The sequence below is a fragment of the Pseudorasbora parva genome, chromosome 19, assembly GCF_024679245.1.
Source record: "Pseudorasbora parva isolate DD20220531a chromosome 19, ASM2467924v1, whole genome shotgun sequence".
Taxonomy (NCBI): Eukaryota; Metazoa; Chordata; class Actinopteri; order Cypriniformes; family Gobionidae; genus Pseudorasbora; species Pseudorasbora parva.
The window spans coordinates 25,015,747-25,039,185 of NC_090190.1; the positions used below are offsets into that span (position 1 = coordinate 25,015,747).

Below are 23,439 nucleotides of genomic sequence, written 5' to 3' on the forward strand. Positions count from 1 at the left end.
GTCGCCAATTTAAATCACCAGGGGGGTCTGAGGACCCGTCCCTTATACAAACTGTCACGTCAGATCCTCCTGTGGGCCCAAGGGAAGCTGCTGTCCATCAGAGCAGTTTACATCCCAGGGGTCCTAAATCAGGAAGCGGACATCCTGTCGAGGCAGGGGCCGTGGCCCGGGGAATGGAGACTCCACCCCGAGGTGGTGGAGCTCCTATGGCAAAGATATGGAAAAGCAGAGATAGACCTGTTTGCTTCGGCAGAGAATTCTCACTGTCCTCAGTGGTTCTCTATGTCACATCCTGGAGTTCCTGCAGGCAAGGTTCTCGGCAGGGTTGACCCCCTCCACAATAAAGGTGTACGTGGCGGCCTTAGCTGCCTTCCACGTCCCTTTGGGTGGAGTGTCTTTGGGAAGACACCCTTTAATTACACGTTTCCTCCGTGGTACCTTAAGGTTGAGGCCGGTTGTGTACTCGAGGGTCCCGGCATGGGACTTGGCCATGGTGTTACGGGGCTTATCTGAGCCTCCGTTCGAACCCTTAGAGGAGGTTTCAGAGAAGTTCCTCACCTTAAAAACCATCTCTCTTTTGGCCATTTCATCTCTCAAAAGATTAGGAGATATTCAGTCCTTGTCAGTAGGGCCCTCATGTTTAGAGTTTGTGCCTGGTATGGTAAAGGCTTTCCTGCATCCCAGACCAGGTTACATCCCCAAGGTTCCTACAAGCCCATTACTCTACAAGCCCTCTGTCCTCCTCCATTTTTGACGTCAGACCAGGAAAGATTAAATCTGCTGTGCCCGGTTAGGGCGTTAGACGCATATGTCCACAGAGCTGCCCTGTGGAGAAAGACTGATCAACTTTTTGTCTGTTTCGGGCCCCGAAAAAGGGGGGCTCCAGTGTCTAAGCAGATAATGAACAAGTGGGTGGTCGAGGCCATCTCACTTGCTTATGAGGCGGTCGGGCAGACGTCTCCACTGGCTGTCCGGGCGCACTCTACCAGGGGTATGGCTGCTTCTAAAGCACTTTTGGCGGGGGCTTCCCTCCAAGATATTTGTAATGCGGCAAGCTGGTCTTCGCCGCTGACGTTTCTCAGATTCTACGATTTAGATTTGGCATCTACTGTTGGGGCGCAGGTGCTTTCGTAGTCGTGTGCGCTACGGCTTCACACATACGAGGCACTTGGTCCTATGGCGATGTGGGTATAACCGTTCTCCCAGCGTTTTGACGCAGCTCGAGTTCCCCGAAAGGGAACGTCTCGGTTACATATGTAACCCTAGTTCCCTGAGGGAACGAGACGCTGCGTCGCACGGCCATACTCCCGGCATGCCTGTGATCACTTACTTCAGGCTGTTCCAGAAGCTAGTTCCTGTTTGTGTTCGCGGACGCTTTATAGTCTCCGGTCGATGACGTCATCACGTCGGCGACGTTCGATCTCCCGATGGATTGGTTCTACACGCGCTTCACGACGCATTCACGCAGAGGCGTTCTCACAGCGTTTCGACGCAGCGTCTCGTTCCCTCAGGGAACTAGGGTTACATACGTAACCGAGACATTTTGGCCTATAAGGCTAATTTTGACCTTCATGACAACTGTGAGGGGGGTGAATTTTTTTATATAACTCATTCGTTTATGTTATATAAACCTTAAAGTTCTGCATAATTAAAGGTGTGGTTACAGGTGGATAGCCATTTATCTGCCGTCTATAGTCATTGTGTCACCACATCCCGCCTTTTGCCCATTTTGTGTTATCCGGGAGTGACACGCGATGACTTGCTCGCAAGATGGCAACACCCAGCTCGCCCCTACTTTAAGCTTCAGAACGGTGACGTTGACGTTTGCTAGAAGGATCGAGTGAACAATCTGTAAGCAACGTATCTACGTTTGTATTTTGTAATACAAAATAATATTAACCTTTGTCATTATACACACTATTTAGTTTTGTATGGTACTTGGAGTTTCCTATTGTTTCTGTACTAGCATCTTGTGTCATCTAGACAATGCGGTCTCTCTAACTTTCAATTTAATCAGAAATTGTTTAAAAAGCTAGTCAATAAGTGGATAAATCACTACTTACTGCTTGCAGGAATACAGTTGCCCTTTTCTTAAGTTTAAGATGCTGAGTGAAAATGGGCCGAACAAACAAATGATTTTGAAATAAATTGTTTTGGTATTCCATTATAATAAACCTCAACCATGACTGTTGACATAAAGTCCTCACGTCTCCTGCACAGCCTGAACATGTGCAATGCAGTCCTGATGATTCGGTTGCGTCAGTTCCGCCTGACAATGCACATGTTTGGACAGGTGCAAATGTTGGGGGCGAGCATATAAATGATTCTCAACACTTGCATCACGGTTGGGAAAACAAGAGCATTTATCATTCAGACACAATTTTTCCTTGTTGTTGTTGTTTTTTATTCAGCTGGAAAAATAAATATGAAAGCTACTTATTTGCTGATCTACGTTTAATCTACGTTAAATTTCAAAGCCATATTTCTAAAGCGCTTGTTAAACACTAAATAAATATAATTGCAATTCACAAAACCTTTTTTTGCTCTTTGGGGTTGGTAAGCGAATGATAATGATATTTCAACTGTTCATTCAAATCAAAGCTGCAAATCAAAAACACAAAACAAGCTGCTGTGCAAGTCCGTTGAAAAGAAGAGACAGAGCAACAGCTTATGGAAGTGTGGCAACAATACAACTGCCTGTATCCTGTATAATTGGCTTGCTCAGTTGGGGACTTAATATTAAACTATATAAATGATTTTCCCGCATTTGACACTATATGATAATTGAACTGAGCTGGATGACATACTTTTCTCCAGAGTGGCTGTGCAGTCGAATCTGTTGCATTATTTGCACTGTGAAGCTGCTTTGGAACAATTTACATTGTAAAAAGCGTTATATAAATAAAGCTGACTTGACTAATGTACCTTCAAAAACATACCACAACTGTACAGAGAATGGATAGGGGGGCAATGGCCCAAAAAAGGTTGAGAATCACTGGTTTAAACATACTTTCCAGCATTTCTTATTTGTCTATTCAAAACTACAAATCTCAAAACATTATTTAATGCAGTTGTAATTTTTCAATGTAAATTATTTAATTTGATTGGTAATAGCCCTTATAGAGTCTTATTTTAATTTAATGTATTGATCAAATTTAACAATATAAAATGAAAGCTGAAGAATAGGCTATATTTAATAAGATTACGGGAAAAAGGGCCCTTTATAAAAGGAAAAATAACACTAATATGCAGATTTTAATATGTCAAAGCTGATTGAACACTGGTAAGAGATCACACTCACAGCACAGCTTACAGCTGCAGGCATTAATGTAAACTGATCCTAAGCAATGCAAGTGTTTTAAATTCTCAAATTAATTTCTATGAAAGTTAAGCTTCCAAAGGTATGAACTGAAAACGCGCCAGACTGAACACCCATTGTGAATGTATGCCGCGAATGTGGTCGCGATTTCCTCAGCTCTCATCACGGAGCTCATTAGCTCATTTATGAAGTTAAATGTAATCTGACTCCTAATCAGAGTTAGTGCTGTGAGACTCACGTGGCAACTCGATCGTTATATTGAACAAACACATTCAGTATTTAATTGTAGTGTCTGTTCTCTAACTCAGTCACTGTAATCCAGTAGTTGTGGCTTTGGGAATGGCCTCACAGGGCAGCGAAGCATTTAGGGAATTGTAGTCTTTCATCCCCATGAGACAAAAATACATTTTCGGTCTTTGCTCAGTCTAGAAGGCACCAAATTCAAAAATAATTTCAAATTTCTACTACATTAATGACCCATTTTAAACACAGATTCATCTTTCCAGCGCTTAAGTACCCCTTTAATGTCAAGCCCTGCATCATACATATTATATAGTAAAAAAGTTCAGTCATATCAATAAAGTGAAAAAAATACCCGAATAATTGAATGTAACACTGATGACTGTAAGAGTGATAGATCCCAGTACCTTCAGGTCTTTCTGCTTGAGGAGTTCCTCAACCTTCTCCTTGGTCAGACACCACAGAGGCATGTTCAGAATGTAGTTAAAATTTGGCCCAGAGGAGGAGCCAGAGTCCACTGAGCTGTCACTGTCATTACCATCACCATCCTCATCCTCTAAAGACTACCATCATCGTCATTGACCAAAACACAAGAGAAAAAATGTGATATGAACAGTGAGTAAAGAGTCTACCGAATTGTAAAAAAAATAATAATAAAAAATAGCTGGCACATGAGCAAAAGAGGTGTAAATAAATTACTTTGCACCTGCAAACAGATCTACATTTTGAGGTAGTAACTTATTTTAACACAGCTTGTTTTATTCAGTTAGGGGCTATAAATACTATTAAATTGATAGAATTGAGCTGTGCAAGTTGATGAAAGTATGTAACTCTGACAAATCAAAACCGTGCTGTTTGATATTTTGTATTTTAAATCTGGATGATCATGACTACGAGTACACAAGTACTTTCACAACAGCAATGAGAGACAAGTCAAGAAAACAGATGTGAATGAGAGAAGATTCGAAATGGTAACCACAAAACAAGCTGCTGTGCAAGTCTGTTGAAAAGAAGAGACAGAGCAACAGCTTATGGAAGTGTGGCAACAATACAACTGCCTGTATCCTGTATAATTGGCTTGCTCAGTTGGGGACTTAATATTAAACTATATAAATGATTTTCCCGCATTGACACTATATGATAATTGAACTGAGCTGGATGACATACTTTTCTCCAGAGTGGCTGTACAGTCGAATCAAAATCTGTTGCATTATTTGCACTGTGAAGCTGCTCTGGAACAATTGACATTGTAAAAAGCGTTATATAAATAAAGCTGACTTGACTAATGTACCTTCAAAAACATACCACAACTGTATAGAGCTGGGAAGAATTCACCACAGTTATGAATGTACTGGGTGTATGCAGAAAGCTGCTCGCTAACAAGTTGATGATGTTGCCAATCAACTGTAAAAATGTTAGTCCTTTAGCCTAGAGGCTAATGTTAGCTAGCATAGTACTGTTAACAGAGTTCTCGCTGAAGAACAGACACTATCAATTTCGTTTACATCCGCTTACGAATATGATAATGCAAGGTGCTCCCTCTGGTGTAATGATCTTAATAATCTTTTGTAGTGTGTATGCATGTTTGACATTTGAGAGAAGATAATCAGATTCCTGTTATGTGTGTGATGGAACCAGATTCATAATTGGTTAGGATATTAAAAACTCATGTAATCTAAAGCATAAAGGTAAGGCTCATGACAATTTCCTAGTCTATGGTGTTTGCATTGAGTTCTGATTTGAACAAAATATTTATTTTTAATTTTTACATTTAAAATAATATTACACATACATTACAGATTACAGGTGCATATATTCAAATAGTTGTCTAATATCTATCATCTATGTTTCCTCACATACCTTCTCTTGGGCTTTGTTCCAGGCTGCCACAGGGTCAGATTCATATCCTTTTTGAACCAGCATTCGGATCAAATCTCTTTTTGACTTGTTCTCTGGTAAAATAATGAGCACATAATATTAATTTTTCATTTTTAATGTAAAATGTAAATTTAAAGGGTGCTTCCTTCATTTGTCCTCTGCAGTAAAGCTGTAATTACTATTTACACTGAAGCGGAAATTCAAACTTACAAACTAGAAAGACAGGAAAAATATATATATATTTCAGAAGATGCAGGCCAAAAAGGATCATAAAATATCTCACCGATTGATAGTTTCCCCTCAATCTTCTCCAGAACAAATCGTGCCTGGTTGGAGAGTTTGGCTGACTCAGCGCCCAAACTGCCCACCAGCCAGTCCTTCCTCAGTTTATAATAGTGCAAGCGCAGCTCAAAGAACTCTTTCAGGATCTCCTGCACAGACTCATAGCGCTTCATACAGCCCATGTGATCAAATAACACCTACAGACCAGAGACAAAGAAGCATGAGGCAAATACAAATCATATGGTACACCAGTTTCACAATATCACAAACCACTGTAAAATTCTAGTTGGTTAGAGTTACAGTTTCACATTTTAATGATCATTAAAATAGTATTAGATTACTAGGGTTTAAAAAGCTCACAGACAAAAACTGTCAAAATACAGTTAATTACAAGAAAATGAGAACAGTACACATTACAATAATAGTACAAACTTGTAAATTCTGTGCTTTAGTTGCCCATATTTAAGTGCACTGTTATAAGCTAGAGCTAATATTATACATTCTGGCTAGTGCAGAACAGATGCACACCAAAGCATACAGCCAGGTGCAGACCAGAGCGTACAGCCACAAACATGAAAGCGTACACAGAGAGAACACGTTTCAGATAGCATGCGAACATCTATTTGATTCCTGTGTATTATATTGGATCTGTTCATTAGGTTTTAAAGAGACAGCAGCATATACAGTGGGTACGGAAAGTATTCAGACCCCCTTAAATGTTTCACTCTTTGTTATATTGCAGCCAAAACCAGCTAAAATAATTTAAGTTAATTTTTCACATTAATGTACATACATCACCCCATATTGACATAGAAAAACTGAAATATCACATGGTTCTAAGTATTCAGACCCTTTGCAGTGACACTCATATATTTAACTCAGGTTCTGTCCATTTCTTCTGGTCATCCTTGAGATGGTTCTACACCTTCATTTGAGTCCAGCTGTGTTTGATTATACTGATTGGACTTGATTAGGAAAGTCACACACCTGTCTATATACAAACTTACAGCTCACAGTGCATGTCAGAGTCAATGAGAATCATGAGGTCAAATGAACTGCATGAAGAGCTCAGAGACAGAATTGTGGCAAGGGACATATCTGACCAAGGTTACAAAAACATTTCTGCTGCACTTAAGGTTCCTAAGAGCACAGTGGCCTCAAAATCACATAATCCTTAAATGGAAGACATTTGGGAAAACCAGAACTATTCCTAGAGCTGGCTGTCTGGGCAAACTGAGCTATCGGGGAGAAGAGCCATGGTGAGAAAGGTAAAGAAGAATCCAAAGATCACTGTGGCTGAGCTCCAGAGATGCAGTCGGGTAGTGTTAATTTCATCAGACAACACGAGACTAAATATGTTCATCAACAATCGTTTTTTTTTCCATGACTAAAAAAAAAAGGGGGGGGGGGGGATGGGGGGGGGGGGGGGGGGGGGGTTGGGAGGGGTCATTTTTCAGTGTGACTTAAAGAGAAATTACAAATTTCATATATGCCATATATTTTGCATGACACAAATAAAAAAGACTGACAGACATGAAAAACATTTATTTATTTTTTATCTTAGCTTGGATGAGTGTTTCACAAGCCCTCTTGCACTTGGCTGCATGTCGCCTTCTGGCTTGCACCTCCCTGCTAAGTCTAGCTGTGCTATATATATATATATATATATATATATATATATATATATATATATATATATATATATATATATATATATATATATATATATATATATATATATATATATATATATATATATATATATATATGTATGCTGCATTTATTTAATTAAAAATGGAGTAAAAAACATAATACAGTGAAATATTATTCGGATGTACATCATCTGTTCGCTACGTGAATATACAGTAAAGTGTCATTTATTTCTGTGATCAAAGCTGAATTTATCACCATAACTCCAGTCTTCAGTGTCACTAATCATTCTCATATTAGCATTTGATGCTCAACAAACATTTATGATTATTATCAGTGTTGAAAACAGTTTTGTTGCTTCATTTTTGTGGAAACCACCATACCATTCAAACATTTGTGGTAAAATGAAAAAAGAGAGAAATTAATACTTTTGTTGATCAGACATAGGCTACATTAAATTGATCACAAGTGATATTTTTAATATTACAAAAGATAATAATTTATTTAATAAATGCAAATAAATGCTGTCCATTGAACTTTCTATCATCAAAGAATCCTGAAAAATAAAATGTATCATGGTTTCCACAACATTTTTAAGCAGCACAACTGTTTTCAACACAGATAATAATCATAAATGTCTCTTGAGCATCAAATCCTCATATGAGAATGATTAGTGAAGGATCATGTGACACTGAAGACTGGAGTAATGATGATACATTCAGCTTTGATCACAGGAATAAATTACACTTTACTGTATTCACATAGAAAATTTGTTTTCATTTGTAAACAAGTTGTTTCAGTTTTCATTTGTAATTGTATTTTACAATATTACTGTTTTAACTGTATTTTTGATTAAATAAATGCAGCTTTGGTGAGCAGAAGATAAACATTTAAAAAGCTGTCAGTTAGCACTGCATTATTTATATGATATAGGCCTACTTTGTTGTCAATAAATAGCTTACATTGAGATGGCTTGAAAAACACACATAAAGCATATATTGTCGCAATCGTCTGATTGTCGTCATCACGTTTCAGGGTGATAGTGTAAAATACAAGGTAATGGAGCCTTTTATACATTGTCGTGTTTCTTTAGAAATAAACAATGGAAAAATGGAGTCTTTAAACGCCTCAGATGTAAAGTCATTCGCTGTTAAAGTGTAGGGATGGGACGAAATATCGTTTGACAAAATATCGCGATACAAAACGTGACGAAACGCATCGAGGTCGAAAAAAATTGATCGCGAAATAAAGATAGATGGCACTGCTTGCATGATTTGCGTAGTATATAAATAATTTAGTGTATTATGTGTGTGTGTGTATATGGGGCAGACATAACAAAACGCAGCGCGCATTTTCTGTTTGATCTGAGGCATAGCCCGTAACGTTAGTTGGAAAAAGTGAGAGCAGTCAAAGGATGTAGCAGAAAACATTAATAGGGAAAGAAAATGGTTGACATTAGCATTAATATTCTAAACCAAAAATGCAGTTATTGCCGACATAAACTACCATATTTTCTGTTGAACTTTTATTAGACTCCAGAAAGAAAAGGGCGTTTTTTCACTGAGCACATTCTCTGCAGTCTGAGCGCGATGCACTGCAGCTCACTCTCGCTCATGTCTGAGGTAAATCATTATCACCATCACCGCTTACAGTACACCTGTTTTATTGAACTAAATACATTAATAGCGGCTAAAACGAATGCACAGGTTACTTTCCTGAACAAGCGCGCTCCCGAGTCGTCCGCGTTCTTCACACTGTCCACGTGAATCGCGGACCAGTTCGGCGCGCACACGCAAAATACCGGCAGTTCAATAGGGAATGCGGATCTCTTAAAGGGGCCGCACTATATTCCTACTCGTGTAATATGGACCTCCTCCAGGTATGGTGTGGTTCTGGTTCGCTCACTGGTACACATTAACAATTTTTTATACAAACTTTACCCTGTTCTGAATTAAACTGCCAGTGTAAAAACTCCCTTTATATTGTTAAAATGAGAGAAATCACTACTTACTCATATTATTTTTAATTTTAGGCTTAAAATACATGAACAATTTCTTAGATAAACATATCTATGACCTTTGATATGTCTAGTCTTCATGCTGTATTGATTATTATTGAATAAGTATGGTTTCACTAATAATAAATGTACATTTGCATAAAGCATGCATATTTGTCCATACCTATGTTGGTTAGAGTATTAAAAACTTAATTTAAACTTAATTTAAGATACATTTACAATTGCAATTAAATTGCAATTAATTGCGAGTTAACTCATTAAAATCATGCAGTTAATCGCGATTCAATATTTTAATCGATTGACATCCCTACAGTGCCCTCCACAATTATTGGCACCCCTGTTTAAGATGTGGCTTCTAAAAATTCTCCTTTTTTTTAAAAAACAACATAGAACCAAAATACAAAAAAAGAGAAAAATCCTACCTTTCGTTTAAGGACATTACTTAGGTGGTAAAAAAAAAAAAATCACAGATTTGAAAAGAAAAAAAAATTATTTTGATATCGTATCGTGATGTGTCGTATCGTAACCCTGGCATATCGAGGTGCATCGTATCGTGAGTTTAAGTGTATCGTCCCATCCCTATTAAAGTGACGCCAAAATGATTGGGGTCAATGGGATGCTAACAGCAGGTGATGGCTTGGTTAGCAATGGCCGCCCCTATGGGTGGTAAGCTTTCCGGGGTTTGGATTACCCCCCCTTGATTTATACACTGGTGACCAGCACCAATTAACGCAAAAAAGGGGAAAACATACAAAAATAATTGCCAAATTATTACACAAAATAAACATATATAACAGCATCATATACACACATAAACAAACACCGAAAAATAACACTTTGTCAAATGACTTCACTTTATAAATTAGCTTCTGATGTATAAAAATAAAAGAAATAGTCTTTGGAGCCCCACCCCGGGCTGAACAAGAAATGGTTGCGGCTAGATCCTGGGCCGGAACAGTATAGGTCCAACGTTTCTGCCCGAACCCCTTTTGATGGTGCAACAGCTCACGGGACTCAGCCATAACAAACAGACGAACAAAGGAATGGTAAGAATAAACTCAAAATATTTGTTAAAGAGTGAGCGAAAGTTTTTTTTTAAAAAAGTACACAAAACCCAAAATAATGTTGTTGTGAGTTTTTTTCTTTTCTTACTGCAAACAAAATTTACATTAAATACCTGAATAAACTAACCTGACTGAGGCTCGGCCAACGTCCGTCAAAGCGTGACGTTAAACCTAACCAGTGGTGCCACCACAGACATCATATAGGTGAATATAATGTCTGTGGGTGCCACTATCATTTTGAGCTGAGTTTTCAATGGCTCAGTATGATTGACTCTATGATGCCATAGTTCAGGTCAAGAAAAATATTCATGACACTGTTTTAAAATAATTTGACAGAGTAATGACACTTAATGACATAAAAAAATGACAAATTCAACTTGTACCACTGTAGTTTAGGTCAAGAAAAATATTCATGACAATGTTATAAAATAATTTGACAGAGTATTGACACTTAATTACATGTTAATCACAAATTCAACTTGTACCACTGTAGTTTAGGTCAAGAAAAATATTCATGACAGTGTTATGAAATAATTTGACAGAGTATTGTCACTTAATGACATGTTAATGACAAATTCAACTTGTATCACTGTAGTTTAGGTCAGCATATACATTCAGGACACCGTTATACAATGATTTGATAGAGTATTGACACTTAATGACATGTTAATGACAAATTCAACTTGTCTAACTGTAGTTTAGGTCAATATATACATTCAGGACACCGTTATACAATAATTTGATAGAGTATTAACACTTAATGACATGTTAATGACAAATTAAATTTATTTAAAAAAATCATGACATTATAATGGCCTCATGACAGCCAACGTCAAAACCAACCACATGCCAGTTTAATGTAATGTTAGCCCATAAAGCTAAGTAGTTTAAGTTTGATCATTAATCTGCTATGTCATGTTTATGACAGGTTATGTTGTCTTGGTAATGTCAAGTTGTCATGACAGACACTGACAGGTTATGATGTATTGGTTTATGTCAAGTTGTCATATCAAAGACATCTCAAATAATGTCATCTTTGCATTAAAAATGACATAACTGAGCGAATGACAGTTGTCATAAACAAGCATAAAAACTCCTTCGTATTCATGACATGTCATGTCACGGTTATGAAGGTGTCATGTCAGTCTTATGCACACCCCTTCAAGTAAAGTGTTACCGTAAAAAACTATTTGTGCAATAATTATAGTCCATTAATGAGCACTTGAAATATTTATATTCTAATATTTTTATTATTTATATTACTATTAGTGTGATTAAGGTTAAAATAGAGAATTCCAATGCAAAAAGGCAAATTTAGAGTAATTTTGTGGCTGGAAATATAATTATTTTCATTTGAAATCCCATGGTTTACCCACTAGGTGCCTGTATGGCTCTTTAATAAATAAATAAATATACGTGTATCTATAGTCTAATTGCTCAAAGTATTACAGATCATAACTGCTTACTTATTTTTAGGTTTTGCATTTCAATAAATATTTAGACATTATGAAACACTAGATTTCTTTTAATGTGATGTTTTAAAACGTTAATAACTTGCATCCTAATATTTGTAACAATACTTATATACTTATAGCAGCGTTGACGGGCCCATCACTTTGTCTGATGGCGCGCGTTCGTCTCAGCCATCTCACGTTCAATGTCCGTAATAGGACATTGTACATGTCCTAATAATATTATACATTGTCATTTTAAATCTAGCTTTACAAGCTTTCTGAATATGCCAGTGCTCTTTTCTGTCGTTGTTAATTACCTCTTTAGTAAACCTATACATAACCAGCAAAAGCCGCACAGCTTGAATCTCTTCCATACTCGTTATTAATTTTTTTTACAGTCTATTTTTCACCATGTAAACGACCTGACCGATTACTTTTAAGTGTGCGTCCTTACATGACGTGACAGCGCGCGCCGCATTTATGTTGACAAGAGAGGAAAAATCATTTTTCTGAGGGGTAAACTTTTTATTTCGTAAGTTATGAAGATAATGTTGGAATAATGACACAGCATATATTGCCCCAGGCAGTTTTTACTTGAACTGTGCCTAACAGAAGAATTAATTTTTACACAACATATAACAAACAAATAAATAGCTTATATAATACTGTATTAGTCCTGGTGGCTGTTAAGAGTTGCTATGGCTACTGTTAACACATTCCAGCTGGTGGAGAAAACAGCGTTGACATTTTTGATGCGGCAGACAAACTGCATGTCACAAAATGATTGCGATTGAAAGTCATCATATGTAAACACCAGATCGGTTTAGATAACGTCTCATGTAAACAGTCCACTAAATCTTTCAATCGGAATGACAAAAAAAGTGTGCTTGTAAACGTGGCTAGTGTCGCGCAAAAATGATTACTGTCTGTCACTGACTTGGAGGAGCAGTCGCGCGCAGTCCTACATCACCCGACTAATTTGCCTAATCTTCACGGAACTTTAGATCGCGGTGGAAACACAGACAGTTGCAGGTCTGGGGGGAGAAAAGTTCCTGTAAAAAAAGTTCCTGGTACAAATTGTTCTGGGTAATTTTGGTGGAAACAGGGCTTAAGATACCTTCCGTTGTCTTTTGACTAAAATCAGTCAACAGTTTTGACTAAAATGACGATTATCATATGGCTTTGTATCAGTAGAAACCTTAGAGCAGAGATGCCCAAACTAGGGCCGCGGGCCAAAGTTGGCCCATACCGTCCGAGGAGAGGGAGAGAGAGAGAGAGAGAGAGAGAGAGAGAGAGAGAGAGAGAGAGAGAGAGAGAGAGAGAGAGAGACCCTCAATATTCCCGGAACATTGCCGGGTCGCCTTCTGTGTGAAAGCAACCACGTCCCGGAATTGATTAACGAATTGAACCCGGGTCGGGGACCTAGTAACATTGCGGGATACAACCCTGGACGAGCGCTGTGTGAACAAAAGCTGAAACTAATGCCGCAACGTGTACGTAGTTATACAACCCTGCATTGCCAGAAGCAGTGGCGAGGCCAGAAATTTTTAACTGAGTGGACCTTGGTGGAATAGGGTGGACCTCAATGACTACTCTCAAATTACACAAATTTACCAATATGGGACAAAATCACTTGACAGTAAATATAAGCTATATATGATTTATTTTTTGCCAACAAATTCATATAATTCATATATACAAAATTAATTTATAACAAGCAGCTACAAAGCCTATTGCAAGGAAGACAAATATAGATATTGTGCTGCTATATGACCACTGTAACAAGACATAAGTGTGTAGTAATTGGGTTAATTTTAAAATGGAATAACCAGTTCTTGTCACTTATGCAACTCAGTATAACTGTTGTCAAACATGTATTTGCAGCTTAACCTGTGAGAATTTCGTCTTGTGTTATGCACCGTGGCCAGTGTTAAAAGTTTATTTCACTAGCAGACGTAAACTCATCTTCCCATCCCCTCAACAATACGTGATTGGCTAAACATTACTACTAAGCTTATTGATTGGCTGTTGCAATAAGGCAGTTATATGAAAATGTTTTCGCTCTACCGTAATTATTTTTTAATAGGGCTGTCAATCGATTAAAATATTTAATCGCAATTTAATCGCACATTTTTAGCAATTGTAAATCTAAAATTAAGTTTTTAATACTCTAATCAACATGAGTATGGACAAATATGCATGCTTTATGCAAACGTACATTTATTATTAGTGAAACCATACTTATTCAATAATAATCAATACAGCATGAAGATTAGACGTATCAAAGGTCATAGATGTTTATCTAAGAAATGGTTTGTTGAAATGTCTCTTAAGCCTAAATTAAAAAATTAAGTGTAAGTAGTGATTTCTCTCATTTTAAGAATATAAAGGGAGTTTTTACACTGGAAGTTTAATTCAGAGCAGGGCAAAGTTCGTATGAAAAATTGGTAATGTGTACCAGTGAGCGCACCAGAACCACACCACACCCGGAGGAGGTCCATATTCGACGAGTAGGAATATAGTGCGGCCCCTTTAAGAGACGCGCGCTCCCTATTGAACTGCCGGTATTTTGCATGTGCGCACCGAACTGGGCTGCGATTCACGTGGACAGTGTGAAGAACATGGACTCGGGAGCGCGCTTGTTCAGGAAAGTAACCTGTGCATTCGTTTTAGCCGTTTGTAATGTATTTAGTTCAATAAAACAGGTGTACTGTAATCGGTGATAATGATTTACCTCAGACATGAGCGAGAGTGAGCTGCAGTGCATCGCGCTCAGACTGCAGAGAATGCGCTCTGTGAAAAAAACCGCACTTTTCTTTCTGAAGTCTAATAAAAGTTAAACAAAAAATGTGGTAGCTTATGCGGTAGCTTATGTTGGCAATAACTGCACTTTTGGTTTAGAATATTAATGTCAACCCTTTACTTTCCCTATTAATGTTTGGTGCTGCATCCTTTGCGTCTGACTGCTCTCACTTTTTCCAACTACGGGCTATGCCACAGATCAAACAGAAAATGCGCGCTGCGTTAATAAATTTAGTGCTGTTAAAATGAATTTGCGTTAACGCGTTATTAACATATTTGACAGCCCTATTTTTTAATGAAACTTTTTGTACGTGTTTAAGTGATTTGTGTTGTCACATAGGCATATTCTTTCTGCTATCCCAATTTTTTTTTTTTTTTTTTTTTTTTTTGTCTGTTCTGATTGGGTGGGCCAGCCGTCAATCTGAGTGGGCCAGTGCCACCCTGGCCCTTATGTAGCCTCGCCCCTGGCCAGAAGAGCTAGTCGGTGTTTTAAACGCAGAGTGTTCGTATACAAAAGAAACTAAAATTAAACAAGTAGAAATGTGCACAAACTGGACACAAGTCGAGACCACGGAGCTCCTTACTATCCGCGCTGAAGCTGAGATCGCTCGCCATTATACGTCACATCAGGATGTCACGTATCAACTCGTTCTGAAACCGTTCCGGGTTGTGTGTGAAAGCACACATATTACGGTATTTCTCTGGCAGTGTGAATGGACCAAATCTAGCGGCCCGGGAACAAATGCCGGGTCGCATTATCCGTGTATTTGCCGGAATCGTAGTGTGAAAGGGGCGAGAGAGAGAGAGAGAGAGAGAGAGAGAGAGAGAGAGAGAGAGAGAGACCTTCATTTCTAATTTGACATAATTTTGTTTGTTTTATTGTTAAACTACAACAGAGAATGAAATTTTACAACATCTAACTGAAATTAAATGTAAATTAATTTACAAATATATTGTAAATGCGCAATTCAAGGTGCAGCACCACTGCATGCTTTGCGACACGCGACAATAAACGTCAACAAATTAAATGCAATAATGGAGAAATCAAGGCAGTGGCACACAGACGAGATACATTTTTAAAAAGCTTCGTAAGTTCGAGTTTTTATTCACAGAATTCCAATCCAGGCATATGCGCTTGTCCAAAAGGCAGTATTCACAGAAGTCTTTCATCCCCATGAGACAAAAATACATTTTCTATCTTTTCTCAGTCTAGAAAGCACCAAATAAATTTTTTTTCCCATTTCTACTACATTAATGACCCATTTTAAATACAGATTCGTCTTCCCAGCGCTGAAGTACCCCTTTAATTCTAAGCGGTATGTGTGGGGAAAAATATCACCTGTCCATACAGTCCCAACAGTGAAGCATGGTGGTGACAGCATCATGCTGTCGGGATGTTTTTCAACTTGCAGGGACAGGACGACTGGTTGCAATCGAGGGAAAGTTGAATGCGGCCAAGTACAGAGATATCCTGGCCGAAAACCTTCTCCAGAGTGCTCAAGACCTCAGACTGGGCCAAAGGTTCACGTTCCAACAAGACAATGACCTTAAGCACACAGCTAAAATAACGAAGGAGTGGCTTCACAACAACTCCGTGACTATTCTTTAATGGCCCAGCCCGAGCCCTAACTTACACCCAATTGAGCATCTCTGGAGAGACCTAAAAATGGCTGTCCACCAACATTTACCATCCAACCTGACAGAACTGATCCGACTTTTTCAGTCCTGATACCGATGCCTGGGCTTTGTGTATCTGTCGATACCCGATACCGATCCGATACTATTATTAAATTAATAATAAACTGTATACCTTCCTTGAAGAGACTAAAGGCACCAGACTTTACTAAATAAAGATAATAAGACAAAATAACAGATCTATGCAGTGTTGAATTCTTATTTATTTAAAAAACAATTGTGCATTCAAATCTAAAATATAATTTAGGCCTCAACATTAAGCATGCCCATGTCTCTTCTTTTGGATAAGTAAAACGGTCATTCACTTGTCCGAGTAAAAAATGTGCTTGTCCGGAAAAAAAGTTCGATTTGTGTGTGTGTTGTAAATATAACATTTTCTGAAGCAATATTCTCAGTGTTCAATCAGCTTTGACATATTTTAAATCTGCATATTTGTGATATTTTACCTTTATAAAGGGCATCCCTAATCTTATTAAATATAAGCTATGCTTCAGGTTTCATATTATATTCTTAAATTTGATCTATACATTACATTAAAATAAGACACTATAGGGATGTTACCAATCCAATTAAATTATTTACCCAGAAAAATTACTACTGCATTAAATAATGTTATGATTTATATTTTTGAATAAACAAAATAAATGTTGAAAAATATAGGAAACTAAACCACCAGTAGATGGCAGTAGGTGAGTCTTAATGAGTGAGTCATTGAGTCATTAATTCAAACGATTCATTCAAACGACTGATTCCTTTAAGAATGAGTCAGTCGTTTACGAACAGGTTATTGAATCTTTGATTCAACCACTGAATCATTCAGAACACGTGAGACGCGTTATGGTTCTGCTTTTTGGAACTTTGTTGCTTGGAATCTTTGTTTGGAACTATTTTGCAGCTGAAATGGAACAAAAACACTCCATATTGCATCTAAAATGTAAGTAAATAATGTTAATGATTGTTTATAGAGCTGTCATAGGAAATCACTGACATTTTCAATCGTGATGGTATTCAGGAAAACAGCACATTTTGTTGTGTGATGTTGTTTAACTGTATCATATGTTATAAAGATAAAAACATAACATTTTGAATGTTTACCGCAATTACTGTGTGAGCGGCGCTTTTTTTGATTTCTCCTCAAGATGCGCGAGTGTCAACAGCGTGTTGTTACCATCAGTTCATTACATTAGCCTTTATCCATATCCACTATGGGTCACCACTTACACTAAATTAATCCTTTGCATCCTGCAAAGTTAGTTGCTGGGCTGTATTGTCCACTCCTTTAGTTTTGCTGAGCTGAAGGAATGCAGCGTGTTCCTTAACATGGTGTTTCTGGATTAAATTGGTAGTATTGCCGACAGACGAACTAGTTGGCGTGGCAAGCATAAAAAATCTCTACACATCGACTCTCTGGCTTGCTCCATGTTGCTTCGAGCATGTGACACACGTGCAGCTGACGAATGACATAGGGTTCTGCTGTGATTAAAAAAACAACAACAACACCCGGATCAGCCTGTGGATCTGTTCATTTTTTCTGATCCCTAATCCAGCTTTGTTGTCAGTATCACGGCCGATATCCGATCCTAATATCGGATCGGTGGACCCTTGTTTTTTTGCCACACTTTTTCCTTCCCACAGACTTCCCACTGAGGTGCCTTGATACAGAACTCTGGGAACAGCCTATTTGTTCAGAAATTTCTTTCTGTGCCTTACCATCTCGCTTGAGGGTGTCAATGATGACCTTCTGGACAGGGTTGGGTCGGCAGTCTTACCCATGATTGCGGTTTTGAGTAATGAACCAGGCTGTGAGTTTTTAAAAGCCTCAGGAATCTTTTGCAGGTGTTTAGAGTTAATTAGTTGATTCAGATGATTAGGTCAATAGCTCGTTTAGAGAACCTTTTCATGATATGCTAATTTTTTGAGACAGGAATTTGGGGTTTTCATGAGCTGTATGCCAAAATCATCAGTATTAAAGCAATAAAAGACCTGAAATATTTCAGTTGGTATGCAATGAATCTAAAATATATGAAAGTTTAATTTTTATCATTACATTATAAAAAATAATGAACTTTATCACAATATGCTAATTTTTGAGAAGGACCTATGTATGTGTATATATATAAGCACTCGTGAAATCAGTCCAATAGCGGGAAGATACGTCATAGGCGGGTGACGTCATCGACCAGGAAGCTATAAAGCACACCCGGACCAAACAGTCATTAGCTTCTAAAAAAGCCAAACAAATCGATCACAGGCATGCCGGGAGTATGGCATAACGACGCAGCGTCTCGTTCCCTCTCAGGGAACCATGATTACATACGTAACCTGAGATGTTCCCTATCTCGAGGGAACTTCGAGCTGCGTCGAAACGCTAGGGGAAGTCAATACCCACGTCGTCAGAGTCCCAAATGTCTGTATGTGTGAATTTAACCCAGAAACACCCGGGACCCCGGGGTACAGGCTACATCTAGATTATAGAACCTCACAAATGTATGCGGAGAGGACCACCCAGCCGCAATCACATACCTCTAACAATGAAACTCCCGAAAAATAAGAGCCATAGAGGCAGCCATACTCCTGGTGGAGTGGGCGCGGACCCTCATTGGTGAAGGCTGTCCGGACGACTCGTAAGCGAGCGAAATAGCCTCGACTATCCACTTGCTAAGCGTCTGGTTTGAAGCCGGTTTTGCCTTACTTAGGAACCCAAAACACACGAACAACTGTTCTGACTTTCGCCACAGGGTAGCTCTGTGGACATATGCATCTAGGGCCCTGACCGGACACAGCAGATTTAGCTTCTCTTTGTCTCTTGTTTTGTGAAAGGAGGCGGACAGAAAGCCTGCAGCATTACTGGTCCTGGCACATTAGTCGGGACCTTGGGAACATATCCTTCCCTCGGGATAAGAAATGCTTTTACCATTCCTGGTGCAAACTCAAGGCAAGAGGGTGCCACTGACAGAGCCTGTAGGTCTCCTACTCTTTTCAGCGATGAAATTGCTAGAAGGAATACCGTCTTTAGTGTGAGGAATTTTTCGGACACTTCGTCTAATGGCTCGAAAGGGGCCCACATAAAACTATGGCCAGGTCCCAGGGCGGCACGCAGGTCTGAGCCTCAAAGTACCACGAAGGAAACACGTGACCCAAGGGTTTTTCCCTAATGATGCATTATCTAATGGAATATGATAAGCAGATATCGCCGACACATACACTTTCAATGTCGAAGAAACCCTGCGGAGAATTTTTCTTGTAGGAACTTAGGTACTGAACTGACCGGGCAGTTAACAGGGTCCAAAGCCTGGCCCCTACACCAGGCGACAAAAACTCTCCATTTGAGTGCGTAAAGTCTCCTTGTGGATGGTGCTCTGGAGTGCAACATGGTCTCTATCACCTCGGTAGATAGATGCGTGTTTATGAACTGGGCCCCCTCAGGGGCCAAGCCCACAGTTTCCACAGCTCCGGACAGGGGTGCAGTACTGACCCCCCGGCCTGCGAGAGAAGATCCCTCCTGACTGGTATTTCCCAGGGAGGACCTTCGAGGAGAGACATAATGTCGGCTAGCCATACTCGGCCCGGCCAGAGCGGGGCTATCAATAAGAGCTGAGCCCCATCCCGGCGGACTCTCTCCAGCACTCCTGGGAGCAACCCCAGAGGGGGAAATCGTACAGACACAGCCTCGGCCACGTCTGTACCATTGCGTCCAGCCCCAGCGGGATGTGTGAGGGAGAAAAATGCTGGAGAGTGTGTTGTCTCTCGAGACGCAAACAGATCCACCTGGGCTCGCCCAAAGCGGATCCATAGTTCCTCCACCACCTCGGGGTGGAGTCTCCATTCTCCCGGCACCACTCCCTGCCTCGACAGGGAGTCGTGCCGGGAGAATGGAGACTCCACCCCGAGGTGGTGACGGATGCCTCGACAGGGAGTCTGCAGCTACATTCAGGACCCCCGGGATGTACATCGCCCTGAGCGAGAGCATCTTGCCTTGGGCCCATGTTAGCATATGATGCGTCCGCTTCCACAACCGACGCGATCTCAACCCCCCCCTGGTGATTTATGTACCGAACTAACACATGGCGGCCCCGCAGGTCTGGGAGAAAGTGTTTGAGTGATTGGAACACAGCCATCAGCTCCAGCTGGTTTATGTGCTAGGAGAGCTGACGGCCGCTCCACAGACCTTGGGCCGAGCGGCCACTCATGATCGCTCCCCAGCCAGTTAGGGAGGCATCCGTCATTAGCGTTACACGACGACAAGGAGCCCCCAGAACTGGACCTTGGGACAGGAACCAAGGATCTTTCCACTTCACTAAGGCACGTAGGCAGCGCCGCGTGACCTTGATCAAGCGAAAAGGGTTTCCCCTCGGGGAGAAACTTGGTCCTGAGCCACCACTGTAAGGGTCTCATGTACTGCAGGCCAAAAGGTATCACATTGGACGCTGCTGCCATCAGACCCAACACTTAAATAAATAAATGCTTTATTTTTTATCTTGCACCTCTTAACATCAACAGCGTCATGAATGGGCTAATGAAAGAGGCTCTGCCTTTAAAGACTCGTCAAAAATTTCATACTCCACTCATCAACTTTACTTTTACTCAGGGCCAGCCCTGGCCAATTTGCTGCCCTAGGCAAGATTTTACTTGGTGCCCCTTGTATCAAGGTTTTTATATGTTTGTTGTGTTTTTATAATTTTTAAAATAAAAATGAACACACACACACACACACACACACACACACACACACACACACACACACACACACACACACACACACACACACACACACACACACACACACACACACACGTCTGGATCACTATCTTTGTGGGGACTCTCCATAGACATAATGTTTTTTATACCGTACAAAACGTATTTTCTATTCCCCTACACTGCCCCTAAACCTAAACCTACCCATCACAGGAAACATTCTGCATTTTTACTTTCTCAAAAAAAAAAAAACGTATCCTGTATGATTTATTAGCATTTTGAAAAGTGAGGACCGGCTCACTTTTCAATGAGCCGGTTGAAAAGTGACTACTATCAGCTATTACTATCACTATCACATATTGCTATTACAATTGCACAACTGAGTAAAAACATTAGGCTATTAAATAAATATATATATGTTTATAAACAATTGACATGATTTTTTACAGATTCTGATCACCCAGAACAGTTGCTTACATAAAGTTTAAGATAAAAATAACTGGAATTAATTAGCAAACATTCATATTTAGATAATGCATTTAGATAAACTGTTCATTCATTTCATCACTTTACCTCTGTCTTTATCCATTTATTCCTTTATATTCCTGTATCAGAGGGCTTCTGTCTTTTTGACACATTGGCCATCCATCATAAATAATTAGGCAACTTTCAAACTTTCACTGGCGCGAGCAAACAAGCACATTCCTATCTGTTAGATGCGCGAGAGGCGACGCAACAACAAATTAAATTTTCCCAACGTTAAACTGATTGCGCGTTCAATATTAGACACTAAAGCACCCGCTGGGCAGGAGGAGATTGATGCAGTGGTCTGGGAAGAGTCTGGGGATTTGTTTAAGGTTTTTTTTGTGGTAATATTTAGAATTAAAAAAAAATCACTCATTTTGGCGCCCCTATGGACGAGTGGCACTGCCTAGCATTTGCCTATTCCGCCATTGCCTATTACTCACCTTCTGTAACACATATACATACAAGCTCCCATATATACTGTACCAGCTCATAATTATTTTTTTAAAGGCCTAAAGTAAACGTTATAATTCCAGGTCATTCCAGCATCTTACATTACCCTGTCAGGCTTGCAACTGGGACTGGGGAGCTCAAATCCTTTAAAAAGAACTGTTTTGCACAGCTTCTTGCATTTGCTTCCACTCTGTAACTCCAGGGTAATTAATTTTGCGATGTGGTGCAGCCTTACTTTGTGAAATACAGACACCACAAATGACACAAGCATGAAATGATAATGATGTATAAATTGTAGATTAACCTAAATTATTGTTCAATCTTACTTGTGAAATGTAATCCTATGCGATCTGGTATCAATACTGCGTTATTGCAACCGTAAGCTGCACAAAATACAGGCATAATTGCTCGCTCTCCGTTGACTCCGATTGACTCTGAATGCTAGCATTGAGTGGAGAGACCCAACCAATATGGCGGCGACGCTGGATCACGTTCCAGCACGTCATGAGGCGTCTACGTATATTATGTCTATGGTTCCATCCATAGGAGCGGCCATTGCTAACCAAGCCATCACCTGCTGTTAGCATCCCATTGACTCCCATTCATTTTTGAGTCACTTTGGCAGTGAATAACTTTACATCTGAGTCGTTTAAAGACTCCATTTGTCCATTGTTCATTTCTAAAGAAACAAGACAATGCATAAAAGACTCCATTACCTTGTATCTTACACTATCACCCTGTAGAAGCTGTTTTTGTAAAAATAGGCTAACGATTGCGCCATAACCAACGCGACTCTGTCGCACAGTTGAGAAATTGCCATATAGACAGGAGGAGACGCTCGCAGGCAATCTTTACTGTCTATCAGACAGTCGGGGGGGACGCAGAGACATAAAGTCTGATAAAGTCAAGGGAGAAGAATGGGGAGAAGCCCATAGTGAGCCAAAAGCAACGGAACAAAACATTTAAACAACGTGATTCAGATTTTACTTTCCACACCTACTAGAAGACCTACAACTGTCAGACAGGAGCCTCACGTCACATCTACATCCTCAAGCTCAGTCTGAGTCTGCTCAGTTCGCTCAGCCATCAGGAAATGAGTGCTTCTAATTGAACTCACTTTCTGCCGTTAAAGTCTATGGGAACGCTCTGTCCATTTCTTTTACTGTCTATGTTTTTTAGGTAAAGGTACCGCCTTTTTCGTCTACGATTGACAAGAAGGGCTCTCCTCCGATTGGTTATCTCACGTTCAGGGCAGGCTGTCAGCTAGTCTGTTTTGATCATCTTTACAACAGAAGTAAACAAAGTCAATCCAACATACTAAGAAAAGCGCTATATGTGTCTTCAGATTTATATTTCAAGTTCACA

The 23,439-nt window shown here is 39.6% G+C and overlaps 1 protein-coding gene across 2 annotated transcripts in view; it reads right to left on the bottom strand.

Moving 5' to 3' along the window:
* Positions 1-23,439, bottom strand: part of top2b (DNA topoisomerase II beta) — a 162,703-nt gene that overhangs the window by 30,207 nt on the left and 109,057 nt on the right. For both annotated transcript variants that reach the window (XM_067426450.1, XM_067426449.1), the window contains exons 24-26: positions 5,721-5,916; positions 5,420-5,511; positions 3,967-4,122 (exon numbers count right to left, since the gene is read on the bottom strand). In XM_067426450.1, the coding sequence (XP_067282551.1) occupies positions 3,967-4,122; positions 5,420-5,511; positions 5,721-5,916 (444 nt within the window). The remainder of the gene's footprint in view (positions 1-3,966; positions 4,123-5,419; positions 5,512-5,720; positions 5,917-23,439) is intronic.